This window comes from Bemisia tabaci, chromosome 4 (assembly GCF_918797505.1).
Source record: "Bemisia tabaci chromosome 4, PGI_BMITA_v3".
Classification (NCBI taxonomy): Eukaryota; Metazoa; Arthropoda; class Insecta; order Hemiptera; family Aleyrodidae; genus Bemisia; species Bemisia tabaci.
Window position 1 is genome coordinate 57,793,664 of NC_092796.1, and position 27,457 is coordinate 57,821,120.

The 27,457-nt window shown below is 35.5% G+C and overlaps 1 protein-coding gene across 1 annotated transcript; it reads right to left on the bottom strand.

Moving 5' to 3' along the window:
• Window positions 1-975: 975 nt before the first annotated feature.
• Window positions 976-27,397, bottom strand: Neurl4 (neuralized E3 ubiquitin protein ligase 4). Its single transcript, XM_019059379.2, has 26 exons — window positions 27,061-27,397; window positions 25,983-26,084; window positions 24,685-24,798; window positions 23,904-24,208; window positions 22,447-22,582; window positions 21,539-21,739; window positions 20,760-20,900; window positions 19,034-19,130; window positions 18,371-18,470; window positions 17,540-17,716; window positions 16,721-16,811; window positions 15,928-16,151; window positions 14,925-15,118; window positions 14,411-14,491; window positions 13,316-13,524; window positions 12,098-12,261; window positions 10,948-11,207; window positions 9,738-9,904; window positions 8,687-8,880; window positions 8,090-8,156; window positions 7,385-7,525; window positions 6,691-6,843; window positions 6,060-6,239; window positions 4,908-5,769; window positions 4,263-4,392; window positions 976-3,831 (listed from the first exon to the last, which is right to left on the bottom strand). Exons 1-26 carry the CDS (start codon window positions 27,208-27,210, stop codon window positions 3,618-3,620), a joined length of 4,854 nt encoding a protein of 1,617 aa, XP_018914924.2. The 5' UTR covers window positions 27,211-27,397; the 3' UTR covers window positions 976-3,617.
• Window positions 27,398-27,457: the final 60 nt, after the last annotated feature.

The window sequence follows — 27,457 nt, forward strand, 5'->3', positions numbered from 1 at the left end:
TGTATTTAATTTGATACCTTTCATATTCTGATCTTGTCACCGATGTTTGAAGGAACTGTACTCGAAGATCTTATATCATGTGTTTTTCGTCAGCACGTATTTAAAATATTTAGCAAGTATTTTCTCTGCAATATGATATCTTTTTTTATTCATCCAGAATTAGCCCTACATCAGGAACTACATTTTTAACACTTGAATAAACAACACCCGGATTCAAACTCTTTAGTGTTCCTTTTCTTCTGTTTAAATGTTAATGCATGTAAAAGAATCAATGTAAGGATGTATTTTTCTCCCCTTTAAACATTTCTTGTGTACTTACTTTAAACTATCTACTTCGGAAATCATTTTGTTTGCAAGTAAATTGTGGAATGGACCTCCAGGTTCAAAATATTTGCACAAGCACAAATCTATCATGATAGAGGTGACCTAAAATGTTTGCAGATTTTTTTCTCTGTGTATTTGAATGTTGAATTGGTGGATTGAATAATCTTACTGGTATGCAAAATGTTCAATTAAAATTATGAAAGATGCAATACTTGGCGTTATCATAACGTCAAATCACTATCATTGTTAAAACTTGACGACAAGAAAACTGGCGGATGGAGGGTAAAGTTGCATAAACGACAACTGCCTTCCTTGGTCTGTTTTTATGAAAGTTTTACTGCAGGCCGCGTTTATCATATACGGTACCCTCTATCAAGTGACTTTTGGATTTTACCAGGTTGGTCTACTATTTGCAACAAAACAGTTCTTCCCTCCTTTTGCTGATAAGCAACTTCCATAAATATTACAAGTGTAAGTAATTAAGTTATTTTCTTGCAAACTTATTTATTTTACTTAAATTGTTCATTTTGTTATTTATTGTAAGATTTAAGAGTTGTTTTATTAAATATCATTTTTTAATGACAACAATTTCATAATTTCTTCGTCCTTCCCACGTTGAAAATGTTTTTGGTGGAAAGAAATAAATTGCAGTTTAGCGAAGGGCATTATATTTATAAAAAATTATCACATGAAAGGACTTTTCAAGTCTTCCTGGATTGATAACATTCATTCTGACGACTTACAAACTAAAATCATAAACAAACAAATGAGCATTCTCGAAACATAAAAATTAAAACGAAAGAGCCTAAGCTTAAAAGAACAAAGCTTATTTTTAGTATACAACACTTTGAGAAGTAAAAACTTTGAACGATTCTCCAAGATTGTGCTGATGTTCGATGAAAGTTATTAAAATTTGATACAACGAAAAAAGGTTTTCTATGTGCACAGGAACATTTGAATTTTAAAATACAATGTTGGAGCCATTCATCTTTCTGACTTGAGTTAATTAAAAATAATAATAATAAAAAAAGAAAATAACAAAAGTACTCTCCACTTTTTGCTTTAAAAAAGTGATATAATAAATTCAGGAATATGATTCCTGCCATACAAAAAGAAATCTCTTTCTCAACCCTTGCTTGCATGCTTACCAGAGGCATTGAGGCAAAAAGCTTTCAATAAATTACATATGAGAACACAGATCTGAGGAGCAAAAGTAGCAGATAAAATGCTCTCCTCTTCGTCCTCCCCTCCCCTCCTCACAAAAAATTGTGCTTCTAAAAGTTTTTCCATAACAAGACGGAACAAGCTTAAAAGTAATGGTAACAGAGAAAAAAAAGAAAAATCGAGCTGTGTCATGTTTGCGTTAACAAAAATACAAAAGCAAAATGGGCCAGGAGGGAATAACAGGAGGTGTGCTTTTAGGGAGAATTTTACTCTCAGAGGATGATTCATGTATGAAATCTTAGAATTAAATGAAAATGGAAAGAAAGTGTAAGTTTGCTGTAGGGCAGTTTTATAATCAGATTCCGTCATCAGATCTATCAGGACAAATATACACTTAAAAATTCAAGAATCATGAGGTTCCCTGTCATACAGTGAAGCAGTGAAAGGAACTCTGAATATTGGCTTTGTTTCCCACATGAATTAAACAATGGACATAGAGGATTTTATCCAGTTTCAGCTTGGCATGACTGTGCTCAAGTAGAATCATCAATTAAGAATAAAATGCAGTTACAGAACAAAGCACATACATTGTTGCATTTTCTATGATAGTATCGCAAAATTTTCATATTTTCGTTCATCTTTTGTACACTAATTTGTGCCTCTTAAATTAGCCACGGTTTCCAATATTTAGTGCATATACCCGCCACCAATGGCCAGATAATTGTATTTTTACTGAATTTAAAATGAGTCAAATCATCAAATTAACCATGAATGTCTATAATTTTCTGTTAATTATATAAAAGAATTGATCAACACTGGCAAAAAATTTCATGTAATAATATAAGTGATTGACAAATAGAGCTCAAGTCTTGAGTTGCAGTCTTAAGTACACGCTTGTTCTGAGTGAGTCATGCTCTTGAACAAGGCATCTTTGATTTTTCCACCCGAGTTCATCCTTTTACATCTATCCTATTGTTTCTTTTCACCCTCTTTTTTAGTTATTTCCTCAATTCATATTTCTCGACACCTTATTCTCCGACCTACTCCGATTCCTAAATCCCTTTTGTGGATACAAATGGTTGTTGCAGGCGCCTTGTGTTGATCCTGAGGTTTCGAGGACCCATTAGAATCCTTTAAAATGAATAAATGTGTCTGTGGATTCTTTTAATAATTGAGAATAAAGCCATAAAACCAACAGTAATAGTAACCGATAAAAAGTTAGTAAATGTAAGGGAGGCATGCCTGTACGTTCTTGAAAAAATGTGTGCGATTCGAAACAATCATTTATAGAGAAGGTCATGAACATAGAGCGACGACAAAAGGTGAGTGCAAGTTAGCTTTCGAAGTCATGTGAAGTCACCGGGTACAGCTTTAATCGTAAATACCTTGGAAACTAATGTATGATTCACAAAAAGCTTAAAATTTATTCTACAACTAGGAACCAGAGTTGGGCTGAATATCTGGCTCCAGCCTGATATGATTTCTGCGGGTATCCATGCAATGGAGAATTTGCGCAAAGATGTTTTATTGCTGCATCAGAGAGAGCTCAATGAGCTGCATAAGCAGTATTCGTCATAATTTTTTACTGATATGGAAGATTTTAGAAAAATAGATCTTAAAAGAGAAAATATGCTGCCTTGTAATGTCATCACACTGTGTTTTCCATTTAAACAAATGTATTTTAACAAATTAGGTCATCTGGTCATATCTGCTATAATAATAATTAATTTTAGAAACCAAGGATATTCTACTGCTCAGTTCACTCAGTGGTTTGATCTTAAACATGAAATTCCCAAAATTTCCAACACCTGCAAAGTCTCCATTGCCAGATAATCGCGTTTTCAGCCCGAAAATTTCTTTTCGAGAAACATTGATAAAAGAGACTGGATGCAACATCTTAGTTGATTATTATGTGTACCGAATGGAGTCGGCTGGTACGAATTCTTGACTTACAAGCACTTCCTCTTTTTCCTCCACTATAGCTCGTGGAGGCATTTTCTCCACATCTTTTTTACCGTTGGCAAGCAGCACTGACTTTAAATTAAACTGATTATCACTTAGTCGCCCACAATGCTATTAACAACCTTAGAAAAGAAGAGGAACTCTAAGTTTTTTCAGAGAAAATTAAATTAAATAGGATCCAACTTCAGCAATAATGCTGTGAGCAATGTAGCACCTTGTTCTTTGGTCTGCCATTGGACACTGTCAGTATCCGAAAGCGAGTCTATTGATTTGCTTAGCCCTGTGTCAGGCAAAGGATTGGTCTTGTATGAGCCTGGTTTTACAAGGACTTGGAATGCAGCGTGGGCTAGGTACAGTTTTTTCGTCTTTGGGTCACAGAATCTGGAAACAGACAAATCAAGGTCTTACTTATATGATCATACTTTTAGAGGAAATTTAAACTTTTAAATTCAAGTGTGAGTTTGTATCAGTAAATCTTCAAAAAAAATCAAATTATCATTTAACTAGAAATAATAGAAACTTTTGAAGGAAAAAATTAGAAAAAATTAGAAACAATAAGAAAAAATAAATTCAAATTACAATAACATCCTGAGCTCTTTTCTGGTGGTCTTGGGATAATTTTTTTTTTTTTCGGTTTCCTTGCAGAATAGTGTCAATCCCGCACTGTTATTTTACCCTGATGCTTACAGTATTTAGGCCACATTTTTGGTGGTCTTTATTTCTTGCTTAATGTTGTTTCATATTGTTTCATTTGCCCAAAAGTAGAGCGCAACAATGCATGAAGAAAGTAATATTTCAAATTGCATACTTACTCATGCTTTTTACTGATGAGAGGGGACGCAACGTGTTTTAAAGTTGGAGATAAGATTATCTGAGAGGCATCACATTCGTTTTGCTTCCATTTAAATTCACTATGAGTATCACAACTGCCTAAATTTTCACCTGAAAGGATAAAAAAATCCTATTAAAGGGTCACTGAAATAAACAACGCAAACATACAAAAAGTGGTGCTTTTATAAGGTTCTTGGATTGGAGTCTTTGAAAATGGCCCAATGGAGCTGAAATACTCCTTGCAAATCGCATGACAGCGCGATTCCTGAGGAGAGCCGCACATAACAACTGCACACGTGGCAACATTGCTTCGAAAAAAAGATATCGTAAAAACTTTTTGGGGGAAAACTGTGCTAGGCGAAAATGCGCAAAAAGTTATGGCAATGGATAAATCTTCAGATCTTTACTGGAAAGCCTGTTTGTCTTTCATCCCACTTACCAGGTAAAACAGACATAGAGGGAATAAAGGTAGAAGCCAAACTATATTTGAACAAAATTTGGAGACATGAGAGTAAAATTTGAATTGTATCAGAAGAGAGAAAATGCGACTAACTTCTATCTTATGGGTGGTTTCAAAATAAATTTTGATTTAAGTGTGAATAGTTTGGTTAGAAAAAAATACTCACAAGGATCAAAAAGCTCTCCTTGCTCTAAGACTTGGCGAATTTGTCCTAATGAAGCGCTTGCATAGGCTATGTGCCACTTATCACAGCTTAATTTTTCTACAGTTGATGGTGAGGTGAGTTTGTGAAGCGGTAATTTGCACCAATTAGAAGGGACGGTTCCAGGTGGTGGCTCCTCTTTCAGTGAATTGTAGCTTGGTGAACAATCAGAACAAAAGCAAACGGCTGCTGTGTCGCTTTGAAAGTAGAAACTTGGTAAGCAAAGGGTTGCTTTCAACCGCAAACACAACTTTAGGTAATCACAGTTGGAGAGAGGTTTGAGAGGAGTTTCAGCTGCAGGTGACATCACAGGAGAGCCGTCATCGAATGAGCGTGTGACATTTACGCTCTTCCCGCATGTAACAGGAGTTGTTGCCGTTGATTTTCCACTCGATTTCCCCGCTTCAGCGAAAGAGGTGTTGGCAATATTGAGACTCGTTTTCTTATCACAATGGGATGCTGATAGCCACGATAGTGTTGCGTTTTGTACCTGCTCAAGATGCTGCAAAGACAGGTTTTCATTTGATGCGATTGATTTAGGATCAAGTTCATCATCAGAATTTTCAGTTTTTAGTGTCAAAGAGGAGGCAGAGGCGACAAGACAATTCTCGTTTGTTTTGACACTTTTAGAAAGCGCTGGATCATCACAACACAGCTCTTGATCAGAATTTTCGTCGCACTGCTCCTTCTCATGGCTTTCGAGGTCAGCCTTTTCACAAACATCGACAGGTTTCAGTTCTTCTGGTACACTTTCGGGCTCCTCAATTTTGGTTTCAACTGGGGCACTCATTTGACTGAAGTGTAATGGTGAGTTGATGATTGAGATCTGGAAACAAGAGCAAAAGAGCCGTCCTTTAATTTAGAGATTTATGAGTTAAAAGGTTGTAAAAGTGCTTAACTTAGATATTGTGTAATGTTTCTTGATAATTTAGACTAGGAAATGACTGGATTATTGAACTGATTAGGTGTGGTTGAGGAACACTGAGGAAATAATTTTGAAAGTCTTTCAGCAAGAAATTTGTGGGCTCATAAGCTGAGTTAGCAAGGAACTACTTTGGCGCTCTCAGCTACAGAGTGCCAGCCCAATAGATTTAATTTAAAGAATTATGGCCTTACCTGATCACACTGTCCATAGAGATCAATAACAACATGACACTTGTAAGGGATGTTTGTGGCGGCAACTCCCTGATCAACACCATTTACAAATAACCTTAACTGAGATTCAGCATCTACCATCACTCCAACCGTCTGCTTTACCGAAAGTTTGTCCAGATTCGGTCCATAGTTTGACTTGATCTGAAATGGAATTAGAGGTTAGCAAAAAAAAATACAAAAAAGAAGAAAAAAACAGGGCCTCTTCAGATTTTTTATGAATTTCTATATTTTTATACTGTCAAAAAAATTGACTGCACCCTGGTATCCAGGAGATTTATGCTCCTCTAAAAAATTCTTGATTAGATCACTGCATAATGGTCTTAAATATTTTACATAAACAGAAAAATCCGGCTTTCAAAATTTTTGGATATTATTTATTTTTCCTAATGTGAAATCTGAACAACGATTCCACCTGAAATATCTGCGTTTCACTCCTTGCGCAACAAACTAAAATCTCAACAAAATTTTAAGAGGAAATATTGGAACATTGTCTGCCATCCCAGTTGTATTGACTGGCATTAAGGGGTTCCGCAAGCATCACACCAGTTTTTTGGACTGGGATGCAGCCATAATTTTTAAAAGACGAACTTACTTTTTCTCCATCTTGGAAAACAGAATCAGCACTAATAATCCAAGCATTTTTCTTGAAACCTAAAGCTGTAGGTGGTACCGGAAACTGTGGCTCATTAACGACACCTAGCATGATGGAGGATACCCATCGAGGATTAAGAGACTCAAGGACCATCTACATGAAAGAGAAAAATTCCAAGGTAAAAAAAAAATCATGCTACATGCTATCTTGATTATGGGGATCAGCTTAGAATAATTTCAAAATAAAATGGCCATGCTTTTTTCTTTTTTCATTGACTTGTAAGTTTACTTCCTTTTCTTTGAAGGGTTCATGCGAAGTTACATATTTTTAAATATGTGTAGAACTATACGAACAGTTTGTTTCAGAAAATATAGCTCTGTCTAAAACGTAAGAGGGAGGAAGATGTTCATGATGCCAGGATATTGAGGATTTCAAGAGCAGCTCAAGAATACAAAATATTTTCCTTTAGCTCAGTAAGGTGACTTTCTAATAATTTTAACAATGCTTTTCAAAAACTACTATTAAAAATTTCACTCACTAGTCAGATTAGTGAGGAAAATTTTTAAAAGTAGTACTGCAAAAGTATTTTTAAAATTATTTTAGCACACTCAGTCCTGTAAGTACTTCAAAAATTTTTTAACTATCATGACTCTTTAATTTCTATCCATTCGAATCAGGAAACTTGGTCTTGTACCTGGAATAAAGTGCATCGCGGCAGGGGTTTACTGCACACAACAACACCATTATTGTAACTGGTTTCACGCTTTATTGTGATGCCATCATTGATCAACACTATATTTTGGCCCGTTATTTCCTTGAAAGAAAACCAGCAGTCCTGAAAGAGATAATTACGGATCAGTAAAAAATCTACCACTTACAGATCAAAAGACACGATATCCAATAAGGCATAATGTACTTGTATGTATACCAACCTTGTAACAAGCAGCAAACAAATTGCAAAATTTAGAGCTATAGATGTAAGATAAAACGAGAACAGGAATAGAAAGTAATTTAAATTCACTGACAGAAACATCACTGTCCCTTGTCCTTTATTTTTATTGAATGCTAAAACTTGGTGACGGAGTAACATAAAAAACACAATATTTTTGAAGAAACATGAATGCTGGGGAGGAAGTTTCATCTTAAAGAGAACCTAAAGTTCTGAGAAAGGATAGAAAACCTTTCAAAGCCAAAACAATACAAGAAATGGACAGAAGCTCCTATTAAGTTTCAACAAAACATGATTTTCAAAATGTATACTCTCATTAATCTTCGCAACATAAGTTTCACAGGTTCTGGATACCTAGTTTTTTAAAGAGACAATGAAGTTATAAGAGTTATGTGTCATCCTGGGTAAAATGAAACAAAAAATTCTGACGATGGGATGAGAAAAACTTACATCGCTGAAGATTTTTTTGATATCACTTTCCAGTTTATTGGCAAAGGAGCATTCTTCAGTTCCTCCCCTGAAAGAAAATAAACAAGAAAAAAATCAGCCTGATAATTCTTTCTTTAAAACAAAAACATCGAGTTACATAATTCAAAGAAAAATAAAATAATAAGAAAAAGAAAACCAGAGAATAAAACAAAAGGTGATGATTAGATATATTTCCACTTGAATTGAGGCAAAAATTCTAGGACAGCATAACTCTTCAGATATTCTTCTTTATTGACGTACCTGGAAGCATGGTTTTCTATCAATCAACAAACTTTTTTATTAAATATTTATGCAAAAATTGGAGGTTCAGGCCGTTTTGAAGGGGCCTTCTTCATATCTCATTTGTGAAGCTTCTTGTCACAAGGGTCAAACCCAATCTTCTTGATGCACTCAATTCAGGAAGTATTCGCTGCCTAATGGCCCTAATTTCTACAGGAAAAAATTGATAAAATTACTTTTTCAGTTACCATTGTGGAACAGAAAATTCATCCAGAATTCAACCACCTTTGAATTGCAATAAATGATAAAGAAAATAAAAAAGCTTCTGTAAGCACAAACCTGGTTGGAATATCAGCAACGGTTACTTCTACAACAGGACCGCTTTGACACGAGGAGCTTTCATCTGACTTCAAGCTATCAGCCATTTGTGCTTTACTAGAAGCTAGCCGCATGAGAAATACATCAGTAGACTGGCTAATCACGCTGACAGAGAGAGTTCTTCCACTTAAGTCCACGATAGCATAAAATAATGCCTGCAAGAAAGTATATAAAGAGAAGGGTAAATAAAAAAAAATGGGGACATGGTCAACGTAATTTTCTTTTGGGATCTTTAACGGCAAGCCCCACATTAAATTGAATAATACAAATTTATTTTTTTCCTTTTTCCTTGCTTTCCCTTTCTTTCCTTTTTTTTTTACTTTATTTTGAACATTGCTATAATTTTGCACAAAAAAATAAAAAAAAGATTGCAATGCTCATGCTGTCACAGGCTTGCCTCCCGATCTTCAAAACCTATTTTTATGGCCTTCTCAATTTTCAAACCTGTTTTCAGGGCCTTCCCATTGTTGCACGTACATCGCATCTCTCAAATTAAACTTTTTTTTTAAACACAACGTGTGAATAGAAAAAAACTCGCACTTTTAAAATTAGGTTATAGTACAATTAACAAATGAAAAATTGGCAATACATTTAGAAGATTATTGATGTGAGCAGAAATGAGTCTGCCATACAATAAAATGACATATTTAGGCTAAAAGGATTAATATGCATAGGGCTTGCCTGTGATATGGTTCCAATTAGCACAGATATGTCCAAATAAGCCAACAGGTACCAGTGGCGTGGCGTGCTTTACGATACATCGATTGATACGCCACTCAAACCTATGAAAAAAGATCGATTATCAGGGTGTTCGCAACGAACACCTTAGTAATAGATTCTTTACCATAGCTTCAAATGGCAAGATATCGATAATCGATTATTCACGCCATGCCACTGGCAAGTACATAAGATGAGCAAAGCCTCAGAAGAATACTTTTGGTTTCTATAATTTCCTAGGTTATGTTACATTCACAAATTGATAAACTACTGAAAATCAACGTTGAGAAATTACCTTTGGAATATTTTGTACCGCAACACCACAGTCAATATTGTCGATATAAAATCGCAAAGTTTGATTACTACAGAGTTTTAAACTGACTAGAGTACCGGATTCTGCCCAATCCAAGCTTTGACAATACCTTTCTCGAAGAATCGTGTTGTTATACCAAATATCGCTTCCTGTGAAGACAAAAAAATGAGGGGCAAACGTTCGCATGAATTAACTTTAAAAAGAACAGTATCATGAGCAAAAACTAAAAATATTGTATTTTCTGACTAGAATGCACTATGTTCCACATTCAGCAACTCATAATGAAGCAGTTACATATTTTGATGAAATCGGTGAACTGGCCTATTACTGAACTGGTTTCTTTCTTGGCTTTAGCCAGTGTTTGAAACTCACAGGCGCCACTGCGCCAAATGCGCCCAAGAAATCGGTCATGGCGCCTAAAAAATGAAGGCTCAGCACCAACATGACCCCTAAAAATTGCCCCTCCCTTCCAAAAAAAAAAATCCTAATTTTTCTGTTTGGTGATTTTTCGAAATTTCCCCCAAGTTACAGTTACTAGTACTGTAACGAAAACATCTTGCGTCTAACTTTTCACTAAATGCGCCTTGATATATAGCACTGGAAAAAAAAAACACATTGGATCTAGAGTCCAGACTCTTGAAAACATTGACAAGAAAAAATACTCTTGATTCAATCAGATTTTTGCTTGAATCAAAACGAAATCCGCTTAAATTAAGAGGCTTGGTTCTTGATTTAAGCTAGATTCTGATCGAATCAAGCGTACTTTTTCTTGTCAATGTTTTTAAGAGTCTGGACTCTAGATTCAATGCGTTTTTTTTTTCCAGTGTGGCAAGAAGTCAATCTGGCCCCTAAAAATCGAGCTTGATGCGCCACATGGCTCCTGAAACTCAAAGGTGAGTTTTGATCACTGGCTTTAACAATCCAAGTACAGGTTGGACTATTTGTTGCAATTTTTATAAATTGAAAAATCTAATAGTCAATATTTTGGCAGTACCTAAAATCTTCATCTCCCAGTATTTGTATGTTTAAGATCAAAAACAGTGGGCTAGGTGTCAAATTAATTCAAATCATTATATAATTACTCTGGGTTAGGAAAAAACTTTCAGTAGGGGTAAAGGACTTCAGCTACAGCCCTCAACAATTTAAAATCTCATTTTTATCCATATACTGATAGGATTTAAGCAGTGCTCACCTTTCAAGAACCATACAGGCTGCTTGAGCTGGTGAATGGTGGAGGGTAGAGCTGTTTTCTCCGCAGGCTGCATTGTTGTTATTCCGATTGCGAGTGAGCCCGCTAGTGCCGTATCACACTGATCTATTTGAATTGTGAACACCTGATCCTTCATGACAGGACAACTGGAGAATACGAGGCCATAATTACCTAGGCTAATTCGCGTTGCCACGGTATTATTAACATCGAGCTGTATGTGCTGACTGCACAATGCACTCAACCTGGAATTAAATGCAATGTTCGTGAGAAGTCATGATACATTTTCAAAACAAACAACTTTCCAGACAGGAAAGAAGAATTACATGTTTGGCAATCTAATCTTCTACTTCAGAGTGTCTACTAAAAATTCATTTTGTATTTTTCTGATTTTTTCCTAATCTTTGATGAAATTTCCTGATTTTTTGCACAAAAAAATTGACATTCATCTGGTTTTACCAACCGACATATTCGATTAAGTTTTTCATTTATTCTTAAGCTAGATTCATAAAATTGAAAAATCCTTGATGCACTCAGGATTCCCTAATCTATGACCACTCTTCCCAGTAGTTTTCTGATTCTCTTAATGACATTGAATTTTCTGATGGTTTTCGGTTTAAACTTGCATTTGGCATAAATGTCTATTTTATATTTTATTGCACAAAAGGCATTGAAGATGATGCAGCTTAAAAATACTGCCTTTATGCTCATACTTTTAAGGGAAAAGGATAATAGGAAAAAAGAGACCCTTTGGAGGGAATTGTCTTAAGATAAAATTTGAGGAAATTTTACTCTTTGTATCACTCTGAATTATGGTTCCAGAGTGCTTTTGTAGATTCTATTTGGAGTTTTGAAGACATTTGACTCAGAATTTTGGTATGAAATAGATACTGCTGGAGGAACATGCAAGTAGAAAGAAAGGCGAAGAGGAAATAAAGTCAATAGGTAATTTGAATGACGCAATGAGTCACTAAACAAAGTCTGAAATAGATAAAAACATCATAAGAGGCTGCACAAACTTTGCAATAATCTATTACATCATGATTGCATAAAGATTGTCACAGTTTCCTAAGAATAAGAGATGAATTTCCTCCTCCCTACACCAGGGCAATAAATCAGTAATTCATGATGATACCTGTGAGTTAAATGAGATGGAATGTGGGTCTTCTTTTTGACTTCTGGTTCTCTAAGGATAGGGGTGAATGTATCACCAATCTGAGAGGCTACAGATGGTGATGACGTGTCGGCATCATTGCAGTCCGCATCTTGTCGACCTTCAGGTAAACTCACAATTGATACCTAGAAAAATTTACAGAGTTAATACTAGTCTTGCTAGGGACGAGTTCTATAGGACGCCGTTCTGTTGTGAGCGGGTGATTGCAGCGCATTCTCGCGTAGGATCCTAGTCAACTCAGAGGATCCTTCCCCGAACCTCGACTCATCCATCGCCCGGTCCAAAAGTGAGGTTAAGCCGGAGATTGAAAAATAACACATAAGGCGGCTGAATTCTTGAAAAATAAGTATATTTTTGGCGTTTTTCGACCCCTTTCAACCAGGAACGGCTCGCCGCATGCAATAGGACGGTGAAAAATTCGATTTTTTGCAGTTATACGCGATCCTACGGATTTTAATGAAGTCCAACAACTGATAACAGCAGTGAGTTGCGAGGATCCTACGCAAGATAGCAGCACTAGTACCTGCTCACGAATTTTTACATTGACTCTTACGGGAGTCCAGGGTCCTATAGAACTGGTCCCTGGCAAGACAGGAAAGCAGATGGGTTGTTACCAGAAGTATGCATTCGTGTTCATTTTAGGATTAATTATAAAATTACAATTTAAAGTTGGGCCAAAACAGGTTTCATGCGTAACTGAAATCAAATACTGATCTTTGATACGCCCTAGATTTAGATACTGGATATTTTGTCAAAGTATGCCACCTGATATGAATACAGTGAAATCTCGCTTGGTAAAATTCACAAGGGACCAAGACAAATTCGAACTTAAGAGGCTTTCTGTCTGAACTGCTTTGCTCCATAGCACGAAGTAGGACTAAAAATTCAAGGTGAGCGATTTCAAGTAACTTATAATTGATTTTTTATAAATTTAAAATTTTTTTTTAGTGAATTTTTAAATTTTAATTCTAACTTTCAAAAAATTATTGAAGCATATCAAAAGTCACGAATTATTGCGGAGTAAAGGGACCAAAGAAATTTTCGACTTACACTGGATTTCGTCTCAACTGCAGTTTGACATAATAAGATTTCTCAGTACTGCTACAGCTGGAATTAATTTATTTATATATGGGGCAATTTTTTTAAAATCAAAATTGAAGCACAAAAACAAAAAGGTACCTGAGCACATTGTCCATACAAATCAATGACAGGATATACATTCTGAGGAACTGAAAAACATGCTGCTCCTTGGTCGATGCCATTCAGGTAGAAGTGCAAGGATGTATCAGGATGGCGCATCATCCCGATCACATCTCCTACTGATAACGAATCCAAATTAAGCTTGTAACTGTGCCTGAACATAACGCCATCTTGCATCACAGTTGCACCTAAAATGGATAAAATTTATAGAAAAACTCAGTTAAATACTGACTGTCCTTAATTCAGCTGGTTACAAAACCCGGTTTGATAATAAAACATTTCAATTAATTTGCACACAACTTCTGAGCGAATCTGAATTACAGCGGGTGTTTCATTCTATTTTTTCATAATTTAGAGATTCACATTTGTTTCAAGACAAAATTCAAAGTTCATTTCGAGGCTGAATTATGTAAGAGAATACTCCCAACGAGTGAGGAATATTTTGACCCAAGTAAAGAAGCAAGAAACGAATCTTTAACCATTATGCACTAATATTATTATAAATTAATGCTGAATAATTTACATGTTGATACTAAAGCGTGTCATTGGAATCAGCTGATAGTGTTGATGTTATGTAAACCTAAAGGAGGCAGTTAAATTAATGTATTAAAAAATTTTTGTCCATTGGTGATTAAGCTCTTTTGATGAAATTCACTGTAAGCATTGCTACAGAAATTTAAAATAAACAATGAAACATCTAAGTTTCGTGAATAGTACATCTGTTGCATTTTTGCCTTGTCGTTTGAGTCAGTGAGGAGGATTAAGACAGTTAGTGCCTGGCATTAGCAAAAACAAGATGATGACTGAACGAACAAAAAACCGCACACCTCAATCGTAACGTTTAAACATCTCTAATTATTTTTCAATTTTTGTAATGAAAACGTATCAGAATGTCTCCTTGCATACATGTGATTTTTTAATTAATAACATGAAAAAATTCTTAGTAATTTTTACAAAAACAATTGTTTAGTTTTCCTTTAACAAATTAAATGAAGGAATGCATTTTTTTATTTCAGTCATTGATATACTTCGTAAATCATTGAGACCAACAGTTAAAAAATGTAATTTCTTTACCCGATAGCATCCATGTATCATGGTCTAGATCAGTCATGGTCCCAGGCAACTCTAATTCGTCTGGTCTAATGGCTGTAACACCTGAAAGAATAAAGTCAAGATTGAGGTGAGTTGTAACAACGATGTAAAAATTATGGACAAGACTCATATTAGGACTCTGAAAACTTCTTTAGAGTAGTTCAAAGAGTTATATGCGTGCAGTATTTTGTTAGAAACATGGAATATATAAAACAACACAGTCGATTAGATGAAATCAACAAATTGAAAATTTCTTTTCTTTTGAATGATTGAATTTTTTAGAGAAAAACACATGAACATTGCCAAAAGCTTACTAATTTAAGTATTTATTTTCAATCAGCAAGCACATAACTTCTACCTTTTCATAAAAATGTGCAAAATTAGAGAGGTTATCCCAAAAATCTAAGGTAAGAAGGGCAGAATATTTGCCATGGCACTTTTGATGCGTACATTGCACTGTGTATCAATTTGTGAAAGGAAATGTTGAGGTTATTACCTGCTTCTATTGATCCACACCATCGGTCTACCAGTTTTTCTATGACTACTGCAAACATTTCATTTTCTTTCAAAGTTCTGTTGCTTATAACGATAGCTTCATTGAATTCATGTAGGGCTTTTGGTCTTGAAGCAGTGCGCCCACCATTTGAGACTCTGGCATTTTTCCCATGTAGATAGTGAAAATGGAGATCGCTGAAAAACCACAAAAAAAGATGGATTGATTTAAAAAGAAATCTGATGTGATCTGCCATTTTGGAAAGCTGATGAGTCATTTTTTCGTTTTCACACAGGTCCTAGTTTTTCTTTCCTTCTTTTTTCAATCGACTTTTTTCAAAAGCACTCATGAGGCACTTATAACATTTGGGGGATAAATTTTCCATTGCTAAAAATTCCGCACTTTTCCCCATTTATCATCATTTAAAATATCCAAGGTTTAGCAAATAACCTGGCGACATTGTTTTTGTAACCGGGGACTAGTGTTTTTGGCTTATTAGAGAAAGAACGTAGGTCTCATTAGTTTCTCTATGCAGATAAGTGCTTTCATGGATGAGTCAGAAATATTGGTAGTAAAGAACAGTCCAGTTATTCTTTGAAGGCTTATTAAACGTAATGAAGATTTTACGAGGCTGATACTTATCAATGGCCAAAGTGCGAAACGATGCATCTCCATTGCAGTGTTTCAAAATTCTCCCTCCTATTTTATTTTTCAAAGAGGAGCAGCCTAACTTAATAGCTTGAAATTTATACAGAATATTCTGCTGACAGAGAAGAAAAATCGAGTAAGTTTTCAAGAAATTAGGTAGTTTACTTCTCCAAAGACCAAAGAAAGGACTGGAAAGTATGACAGGAAGTCGGCAACGTTGTAAACGGAGATACAAGGTCTCCCACCTTGGCCATTGTTCTTGGTATTGATTAGTTGCACTATTTGTAGAAAAATCCACTGGTTCAATCTATTATAAGTTGAATGATAAGAAACACAGTTCGAAAATGGCTAAACTTACACATGTTCCCCGAAGACATTTGGAGAGCTTTGTGCTGGAGATGAGCAGCAACAAAGAAGGTTATAGTCAACGATAGTTGCCTGCGCAGCCTGACCATAGAGGTCAATGACACCATACACTTTTCCTACTGGAATGTTAGTTGCAGCCTCGCCAAGATCCACACCATTTACAAAGAAATGTAACGCTCCATTCTCTTTAACGATCACTCCAACTCTATCTCCGACCTGAAAAAAAGAGACAACGGTATTTCTGGAGGGTGATCTCTTACTGCAAGAAGTTTTCAATGATGGCGTTTGATCTTTGTCTCTAGATCTACAGGGTGGAATACATTGCACACTTTCCCTTTCAAAATAAGCACTTGAAAACGTCTTCAAATAGACGGCAAATGTAATTTTTACAGAGAAACAGAAGACAAAATAAATATTTTAAAAAAAGGTGCCATTGTGCACTCTGAATAGGAGAAACTCGAATTGGATTGCATTTTGCAAAAAGGAACCAGGAGCACTGCAATGTTACTAAGATTGTGCAACTTCTTCTGTCTTGGAAGAAAAACCTGATTAACAGTTTCTATTTTACTCGCTAAAAACTGTTAATTTAAGTCAAAATTACAATGTAAATTTCATATTTTTTCATGGTTTCAGTAATTTTATTGCAAAGGATGAAAATGCACAATCTTGGCATCATCGCAATTCTTCTGGTACCTTTTTGCAAAATGCAATCCAATGGATTGGAGATTTGCTGAAATGAAATCATGCAATACGGTAGGAGGCTTCATATAAAATATTACAATTACCTGTAACTGATCTAGGTTTGGTCCATAATCATCGATTATAGTTACTCCATTTCTCATCACTCCATTTCCAGTCATCATCCATGTTCCAGACCTAGGCATTGAATTTATGGTTAAAAGTTTAAAAAACCAAAGGGGCTAAATCAGGGGTTCAGGAAGTAGGGCTGTCCTATCCGTTGACACACAAGACGATAATGCATTGAACGAGGGCTCTCACAACTCCAATAAGGCTAGCGGTTTCCGACAGAATCAGAGCAAATCAGAGCACTTGGCATATCGGTATAAGATGGAACCAATAGCTTACCAGTAAGAATCATTTGAACGCACCTTCTCGATAGTTCTTTGATTTTACACAAAATGCTCTTTTTTCCCTTTGATTTAAAGTTGGTCAAAGAATGTGCTGAATATCTTTTCCACAAAAAAAGACTGTAGGACTTAGTGTGCATGAGGTATCAGGCTTCATTGTTCTTTCACAGAAACTATTGCGTTTGACAGTTTTTTTCACCAAAGCAGATGCGCTTGAAAATTTTCGTTCGACAAAAACAATGTTTTAGACAAAAAAAGTTTTTAAATATTTCCTCCAAAACTAAATGCGCTGACTGTGTGCCCTTCACAAAACGCAGTGAAAAACTAGAAAAGAAAACAAAAAGAACCTTGACTGCTTTCACAAAAAAGTGCTGGAGGGCACTTCCATGCTCTAGCATTTTCTGAACTTTACAGCTAAATACTGAGATGAAAATCTAATGATTTAATTTTAAATCAGCCTGGACATAATATCCAGTTATCTCATAACAAAATGAGCTAAATCATCATACTACTTACTTAACATTTGTCATAGTGGACGGGTATTCTAAATCTTCAGGGGAATGAGTGGTGACACCTATTTCAATTGTCCCAGCCCATTTCGTGACCATTTTGTCGAGTTGGACTTCAAATAGTTCATCTGGTTTCAAAGGACGATGAGTGAGAACAACAGCATCGTTAAAATCCTCTAATGCACTGTAAAAATAGAAACATTTCTAAGTTTGAATACAATGTAGTTAAATGATTTCCTTTAAGACAACCTATTACAATCTAAAAAGATTTTGCAATACATATGGAAATTGAAATAATTAAACGTGTTACTTTCACAAAAGAGAATATTACTGAGCTTTCATTGAATCCGTAGAACAGGAGGAAATGTAGCTGTGAGTAAGAGGCTGGTTGTGATATTCATGTTACAATAATGGGTCGGTGGAGAGGAATTTTTGCAGGGTCATGGTGTAGTTTTTCAAGTGCAAAATTTCGTGCAAAACGCAAAAAGTTCATTAAAAAGTTCAAAAATCATTTTTACAGGAAGGAAAAGCCAATCAAAATCCGACAGTCAAGTAGATGTATCAAAGTGATGCCTGAATATGGGTTTAGCCAATCAGCAAAAGCTGTTTGCCCTACCTAGCTACGCCACCAGCACCTGATAAAAATATAATTTCAAGCAGGTCCCCATTTTGGCATTTTCACAGGCCCTTTTTTTGTCATTAAAGGTTAAAAAAATCTGAAAAATTTCTAGTGAGCTCAGTTCCGTCTGTACTTCTAGAAAATAGTAAAAAAAGTAGGGGCCACTGACTCATGATGAAATTCAAATTATAATGAAAAATTAGAGGCAGCAACACATACTTGGGCCGCAAGGCTGTGCGATTATTACTGATGACACTTGCATGAGCACCACACACAGAATGAAGCATCAGTCTGTCTGCATTATCTTCTTCAGGGAAATCTAAAGAATATAGAATTCAAAAAGTATATCAAAATAAGACAGGTATTGAATTAAAAGCAATCAGTTAGGGTCCATGCACATTTAACTGGCAAAATCCACATATCTCATTTTTAGTGTTTTTAAATCTCAGCTCCTATTTCATTTTTAAAGCAAAAAACTCAAAATCCTTCCTTCAAGTTTAAAGAGAAATTCCTTTACACAGAGAGGAAGAGCACAGCAGTTTTTAAGAACTGCTGTTGATCGCTTTCCCATTTAAAATATAAAATACGACAGGAAGTCTGCAACGTCGCAAATTGAGATACACAGTTTGGATGTTTCGCCATTGATTTGTTTCTAGGATTAAAAATGTAGGGCATACATATAAAAATCTCAACAATACTTGGACACCCAGTATGATTTAATTTTGATGACTGTTTTTAAAATTTCCTTCAAATGAATTTTGAAGATTACTGACCCTGAGTGACCAGGAATGCTTTGAGAAACGGAGATTATTAAGTGCATAATAAAGGAGGGAATCATCCAGAAAATTTATTATTAATAACTAAACAATGAGTAAGAATTACCGTTAGATGATTGGCCTGGCTGTTGGTCCATGAGGGCTGTATTCCTCCGGGTGATGAGATTTTGCTCCTCTCGTTCATCACGATCAACTATCGTTACCTGATGTTTGAAAAAAAAAAAATATATAAACAGATTTATATTAAAAATTTTCACATTGATCTAAGCATTTCAGAGGTTATACTTAAACTAAAAGGATGATGATAATATGGACCGCGTTAAACAAAAAGGAACCAAGCCACATCAGCTATTGCAAAATTTAACAGGGAGATATCAGTTTTTACGAGAGAACGTCTGCGCAGATTCCTATGAAAATTTGAAGGAATTTGCTTGGTATGATGGAGAATATTCACTGAAATTTGCACAAAAATCCGCACAACCGTTTTTTTATGTAAAAAATTAAATTGACCGATTAAATTTGGGAATAGCTGATGTGGCTTGGTTCCTTTCTGTTTAACACGGTCAATATAGTTTGAGCAATTAATTATTTTTGGTAACAATAGGCACAGATGGGTAGGGCTGTTCTATCGGTTGTTGGTAAGCTACCGAAACAGTTCCGTTAAGAAAAAGTTACGATAACAGTGCTCTTGCCGATAGCGATCAGAATTTTCGGAGCTGACGAAAATAAGCTGTTGCCATTTGTACATCTATTTCATGCGCCGCCGTGCCAGGCAATCTGATAAACCAACGCACGAGGCAACAATGCATTGAGTGCGAGCTCTCAAAAATCTGATAAGGCCGGTTGTTAACGATATCGATAGTGTTCCGGCAAGAATTCGTTTGAACACCCCTACACATAGGTAGACAAAAAATCAAGGTCTCTGTGGAAAAAAATCGTACAGAAAATAATTGCAAGTTTGCTAGAAGTAAATATTTTCAAGATTTGACAAATTCAATCTAAAGGTACTGTCTTATCACTTTTCAAAATGTTGAGCCCTTCCAGTGAGACACAGTGTGTAAATATATCACATGACATAGTTTCGTTGACTTAAACTTGAATTTGTCCTCAAAAACACCAAAACGCAAAAAAAAACATTAAAACCTTTTATTTTACACCTTGGCTGATTCCTGGAACAGCTAATTTTTTAGGATGACGTTATTTTTCCTTACCAATGAACCGTTGTCTTATCTGTTTATTACCGTACCAACAAACACATCGCAATTGGTCCATGCTTAGGTAATAGATGAATAAGTTGGGTATTACCTACAGATTGGGCGTTTTCAGTCTCAGAAACATCCACCATGAGCAAATAATTTTGCGCATATGGACAGTGAAACTACCAGACATATCTCGATTTGCGACTTTGTAGACTTCCGGTCAAACTTCATTTTTTAAATGGAAAACTACTCGACGTCAATTCTAGAAAACGTCCGTTATTATCCTTCTTTGAGCGGAGAAAACTCTGTGAAAATTTAAAAAAATTATATAAATTTGTTCTTTTTAAAAAAATAAAATGGGAGTAGAGATTTTTTAACACCGCATCCAAGATACGTGGTCTGGTAATTTCACCGTCAATATACCTTTCAAATATATTGATGTAGGATCTGTCCCAACCTTACTTTCGATTATTTTTTGAAAGATTAGGGCACTTGCAACGTTTCACAGTATCTTCAGATTCCATTTTTAATTAAAACAAGTCTACTACTGAGAAAGAAATAAATTAACTTTTTTCTCTTTCTTTTTCCTAATTCGCATTGTTTTTTGCAGATTGATTCAAACTTAGAACTCACTTTCACAGTCCTTCCGTAAAGATCAACCACTCCATAACAATATGGGGGCACAATTCTGGCTGCCACTCCTTGATCAAGACCATTGATGAAGTAGTGAAGGGTGCCATCAGATTTTCGCATCATCGCAATTCGATCGCCAATCTAGAATAAGAGAACACCCTCAGATTCATAAAACTCGATAAATAATGGAGACACATAAAGAGGAATTTTAATTTAGATATGCACAATATTTTCTTTAAACTTTAAAGAGCTGTAGCTTAGTGCTATTTAGTTTTCTGAGAGACATGCAGAGAAGGGCTGGAAAATTTTAACTTTACATCAGAACAAACGATCATTTGAATTATGTTAACAAACCTAAAAACGGCCCTTACCAAGAACTTTTCAGAAATTATTAGATGTTACCATTCACATATTTACAGTCTCAAAAAATTAAGGAGTACTTTATGCATTAAAAAACAAACTGACGATTCATCTAGGATCTTCTAATGTAAATTTTGGCAGTTCTTGCGAATTGGCAACACTGAGTCCCGTTTACACAAATGCAAGTGAAACAATCCATTAGTATTGATACAGGCTTTTCTACCTGGAACCAATAAATCATGACGGATATGTCTGGAGGAAAAACAGTGCTGCCAATTTTTCAGAATTCTCACTGTTTAAATTGGTACACAAAAAAGATCCTTGTGTTTCGCTCTTTTAAAATTCAGATTAAAAACTAGAATAAATAAATAAAATAAATGAATGATGCTGTTTAGGGCACAAGACAAGAAAAAACTTACTCGCAAATCATCCAGATTAAATTCACCATATTCACGCCGAGTTCCTTTACCATTAGTTAAAATTCCACAACCAGACATCATGATAGTCCCTGAACGAAGGTTTGTCATTGTGGCAGGAAAGTCGAGGGCATGTGGAAAATGCGTTGTGACCCCGACTTCTATACTTCCAGACCATTTGTCTACGAGTTTGTCTATTCTTATCTGTGAGCAAAATAAAATTCACTTGGTCAACAAAATATTCTCCCTGGAAGATGACTGTTCCAATGTTACAGAAAGTTTACACAACTAAAGTCTGATTTTAAGTGGAAAACATAACCAAGAGGATGATATGATGTGTTTGTGTGGTTTTTGTTTTTGTTGGCAGAGTTTATTAAAATCCTAAATATTACATACAGCTTCTTTATCATCTTCTCATCCAGTTGGATAGCATCCCCCGCTGCTTAACTACATACTTGTTAGCGCTATGCTATTGCGCATAGTTATATGTCATAGCTTATGAAAAAAGTGATAGCTTGGCTTTATTCACTTTAGATCTAGTATGCGTAAAACCTTACATAAACTTCATCAAATAATTATTTTCAGTTGATCTTACTTATCAGAAGTATACAATGCAGACTTAATTTACAACTTTACACCTGGTGTTTTGATGCTACTAAAAACTTACATCCAATATTTTCAACAAGCAAAAAGCAAAAAAAGATGGACAACCAAAACTTGCAACCCTTCTGTTGCGGCATTTTACACATTAACAGTGAATACATCTCCTACAGCCTGTTAATTTTAGTTTATGACTTAAGAAATGTATACAGTAGAAGGTTTTTTCTTTAGTTTCTTCTTTACTTTAGAAGAAATGTCTGCTGTTAATGTCTCCCTGATCAAGGATGCACTCCACGAAAAAGAAAATTTACCTCGAATAACTCATCATTTTCAAGGGGCCGATGAGTCATGACAACACCATTATTGAAGTCATCAAATGGACGCAATCTTTCAGCCGTTCTTTTATTGAAGGATAATTTTACGAGCGAACCAGTTTTTGAGTGAAATCTGGACAGAAAAAAATGGCAAGGTACAGAGATATCCAAAAATTAAGCAAAGTTTCTTGTAATTTCTCTCCTAAAGCGCTTGAGGGAAAAGCTTCATGATCTCAGGCTGTCGAGGATAACTTTCTGAATTATTCAACTTTTAGGGCTCTTGAGAGGACACCAACCTAAAAACGAACCTCAGCAAAAGATAATTTTTTATGCAAACCGCAAGTTTCTGGATAATGCTATTTTAAAATGGATTGCATTTTGCAAAAAAGAGCCAAGAACATTCCAATGTTGCTAGGATCGTACAACTTACATTCATTGCAATAAAATTACTAAAATCACGCGAAAAATTATATTTACAAAGGCAATTTTTGCTTTGAATTTATAATTTGTTAGGAGTAAAGCTTTTGTTTAGATGATCAGTTTATACTTACAAGGTGAAAAAAGTTTCACTATCACAGCGACATTGGAACGTTCTTGGTTCCTTTTTGCAACGTACAATCAAAATGGTGGACAGTTGGATGTGTTTCTGCTAAACGGAACTGTGTGCATTATGACGTGAGCCCTGTTATGGGCGTATTCTTGTGAATCTCAGAGCTCATGTCTTAATGCACATGGTTCTGTTTCACAGAAATACGTCCAGTTAAAAATTTAGTGTGCTTCAATTACCACATCCTTATACTGTTCGTCGAACAAAGTGCTGCCTCAGATTGTCTGTTTACCATATTCCATTAACTACATTATAAAAACTGAGATCAGGTCACCGCTTAATTTTTCATCAATCTTTGTTGTTTTTTGCAACTGAGAATGAGCCTATGACTGTCGAAAATGTCCTACTGTTTTAGTATGATTAAAATTTGGCGATAAAAACCGAAAATTTTCTTACTTTCTTTATTTTTTTGTGACAAAATGAACGTTGCCGAAAGATAAATAATTTAAGAGCCGTGACCTCTCTTCTCTAAGGGGGTATAAAATATCCTGTGGTATAGATGGGTCTAATAAGTTAGTCCTTGAAGTTCTTTTGTGTGTGTTCTATTATCTTTCTATCTTGTACGAGGATTTGAAACGTTCATATATTTTAAAAAATTTTCCTCTTTAAACCAAGTCAGTGCAGTTTGGCATGACAACAAGAACAACAATAGTTCATGATTCTTATGAGAGTGACTTAGTTGTATCCTGTGATGAATAGTTAGTCAACTTTCTATCAATCTTTTCTCTCAATTTTTTCTTAAAACTACGGATTTTTTTACATCATAAATATTCAATGCAAAAAAGTATCATTTTCAATTTACATTATATTTTTCCTTAAACAAGGGAGAGAAAAAAACTTTTCATACCTTAGTCTATCGTTGGCTCGTTGCCTTGTGAGCTGATTGAGGGAACTTGACTGCGGAATAGTCATTTTAATATCTAAGTTAGTGACCAGATCATTAGTTGCTGTAACAGGTGTCATCAGCTCGTCAACGGGAGATTCTAAAAACTCACGATCCAGGTCGAACTCTTCGACCCAGTAGTTAGAGACAGGAAGGGCGGTAATTTGTGCGGCTTTGGTGAAAAGGTCCACAACTGCATACAGCCCAAGAGGGAGGTTTGATGCAGCAATCCCTTGTGGCACACCATTTATATAGAACACAAGGTCTCTCTACAAATAAAGATCACAAAATTAGAATTGAAGTAAAAATGAAATTAGCTTTTGGCAACACATTAAAGCTTTAATTCACCCTAAATCTTTAACTAGCCTCCAAGACTCCTAGATATTCGTAAATTTTTAAGAAAATCAAACTAATGAAATAATCATTTCCTTGGCATATTGACTTATTGATGGGCCTTAAAGGTAGATTCTCTGAGCAGGACTGCAAAAGTTATCCAAAAAGCTCTTTATCTTAATTGTTATGTATTGGCTACTTTCAAATGCTCTTCATGTATTTTTGTTCTTATGTTCATCTTGTGTACACACATCTTCAAATCTGTACTTTGAAAACAGTTCATTTATAATCGATACATATAACATCATTCAATATCTCCTCGAACATAATACGTATTAATTGTACAGGTTCTTTAAATTTCAAGCAGGAATATGTGTGAGTACATACTAAATGCAATTTACAGAAAACTCACAGTTGAAGTAACCATAACGCCAACCAGGTCTCCTTCATTAACATCATTGAGATCACCAGTGTATGAATCGGAAACACAATCTCCATTATGGAATATGAACGAGTCCCATAAGATCTAGAGACCACAAAATTAAGAGAAAAACAACTCAAAAATTTTTTAACACATTTTTTTGCTGCAATACGGAGATACTAAAAGAATTCCACTCATAGGAGTCAAAGTCAGATAGTGAACACAATAAGGTATGTAATAGAAATTATCAAAAATTGTTAAAAAATTCACTTCGTACTCATAGCAGCTGCATAACCTTTGGACATAGGGAACGGTTCTCCCTGAAAGTCTTCTAATTTTGTCTGAGACAAACTAAGAGGCGAAATGGAATTTTACAAGGGTTTTTTCTCTGAAGTTTTCATTTTATGTTTGTAAATCCTCTGCTTATGTCAAGAGAGTTAAGATCAGTAAGGACTATGGGTTATACACGGTTTAGAGTTCCCATGAAAATATAGCCTCAAGTGAATACTTGCGCTTCCTATTAGCTCCTATTATTTCATTGGTTTCTCTTTAACTTTATTAAGGCATTTTGACTGACAAGTTAAATCTTCTGTTGGTCATAACAATCTGAGGTGCAATGGGTTCTTGGTGTTTTAGATTTAAGAGCCACTGATTCTCTAGGATCGTTTTTTAAGGATGACTTCATTTTTTTTTTTTATCCTACCTAGCTCATTTTTCCATTAATATTTCATTCAAATTATCCCCAGTTTTGAGAGTCAGTAATGCACAATTTTTGCATTACCAACCTGGACTGCTCATTTTTGAACCCCATGCCCTGTTCATGAACCGTTTCAGATAACTTTGTCCTTTTCACTGTCAGTAGGAAAGGGATAAGAGACTGTAACTCCATGAGATGCTGTAACCGAGTGCAGTTTATTCGGAAAAGAAAACAAGCAAGAGTCAAGCTCATGCATATGACACTGACAAGTATAAACATAAACAACTACAAGGAAAACATTACAAGCAAAGTTCAACATTCACAGCATGTAAAGAATAGGGAATTTCCTATCCCGTGCATACAGAGGAAGAGGCAAAGTTATCTGAAACAGGCTTTATTCATGGTATTCTCAATTTAGAGGGTTTTACCAAAGGGTTCCATTATCCATGGGTTACAACACCTTTTTGTTAGGATGACCACCATGGTTGTCATCAACATGATGTGATTAACTTGAAGTCACAGGCATCTTTGAATAGGTGCTAAAGTGAGGCTTCAGCTATGAGAGAAAATGGTATATAAAAGTATAATTTACCCAAGTGTTCCTTTGTAGATCTATAGCATTGGCAGGAACAGAAGTAAGTTCTGAAATGGCTCCAGTCACACCAATTATTACACTTCCCCGACAAGAGTTAGTCTATGAAGAAAAAAATAAAACAAACTTTTTTGGTCAATTCTGTTATAAAGTAATTTATATTCGTGGTAGGTGTATACTCAACAAAAAAATACATAAATCAATTGAGCATTGAATGATAATAACTCCAAGGCTAGTTGCGGCTTACTGAATTATTTTACAACCACTGTGTGACAACCCTTAAATAGACCTCTAGCCAGATTAGTAAGCCAATTTACTGGGAGGCAAAGAAGATCTACTACCCTCATGATTTCGAGGATATTGGAGGCAGGAATTCAAACTGAGGGATCTTTTGTCTCATCAGTGAGTGGAGCAACTAATTAGGCGCACAACTTTTTGGAATCAATATAACTCAGATCAGATAAGTGGGCAGTTGTGGCTTTTGACCATCATAATTACAGAGGCGGCCAATATGGGTACCTATCGATGTGCAACAGCAATATCGCCCTCCGTCAATTAATATTAGTCGACTATGATAGAAGTGTCTGTAGACAGGAGGCAATCACCATCCAAATTGTCTGCCCAATTTAGATTACTTTCAGATGATTGAATGGCACTGAATATTGGTGACGAAGACATCAGATGTGTAAACTTTGTCACACCTGGGCAATCACAACTACCTGATACAGCAATTCCAAAAGCACTTGTATCAGCAGCAAAGACAATTTGACTCCAAAAATGAATGATTTATTTACGTTCAGAAAGGATATTAATACAGTTGCTCCGGCTTAGTGGTCTCAGAATTCGTTGTACAAAAATTAGAATCGGCACTCTGGATGCTATAGTTTTGCGACTCTCTGATTAACGACCACACTGTGAATTGAACCATTTACGGTGGAAACGAATATTGTTTACTGGCTTTTGGTGTACCCTGATCTTAACTTAGAAAGTATAATGAAATGAATGTTTGCCCTCGAGTATCTTCAATTGAGACGTATGGACTTCCTTTCATTCGCTTAGTGGAGTGAAGTGAAATTACCTTCTTATCTATTCTGACTCTGAAAAGTTGATTTTCAACCAATGGAGTGCTACTAAATACGACACCATGATTGAATTCAGAGTTATTTCGGCTGGCAGTGCGATTATTGTTGCTGAGGATAACTTTTTCTCCACATTTGGTGTGGAACATGATAGCCTGCTGATAAGAATCAAAACTACACGAATAAAGCGATTATCACGGATCTAAAAGAACACACAGTCATTCTAACACTTAAAAACTATCCTTTGAAATTAACTTGCGAATTGTCAAATCGGAAAATTGAGCAACTTTAAACTTTTCCATTTTAGCTCATGTTTTGTTTATGATTACTGAACTTTTTTATCACACTTGCGCTGCGCCCCCCTTCCGCCCTCGCAACTCCGAACAGACTCACCAG

What these genes read in the sequence shown, in the direction of transcription:
- Neurl4 (XM_019059379.2), bottom strand. Translation starts at nt 27,210, where the DNA reads ATGTTCCACACCAAATGTGGAGAAAAAGTTATCCTCAGCAACAATAAT. An exon ending in GCGTTATGGTTACTTCAACT is followed by an intron (nt 24,209 to 24,684) that starts GTGAGTTTTCTG and finishes CTTTATTTGTAG; the next exon opens with AGAGACCTTGTGTTCTATAT. An exon ending in CGGTACAAAATATTCCAAAG is followed by an intron (nt 8,881 to 9,737) that starts GTAATTTCTCAA and finishes ACTTTCTTGCAG; the next exon opens with GCATTATTTTATGCTATCGT.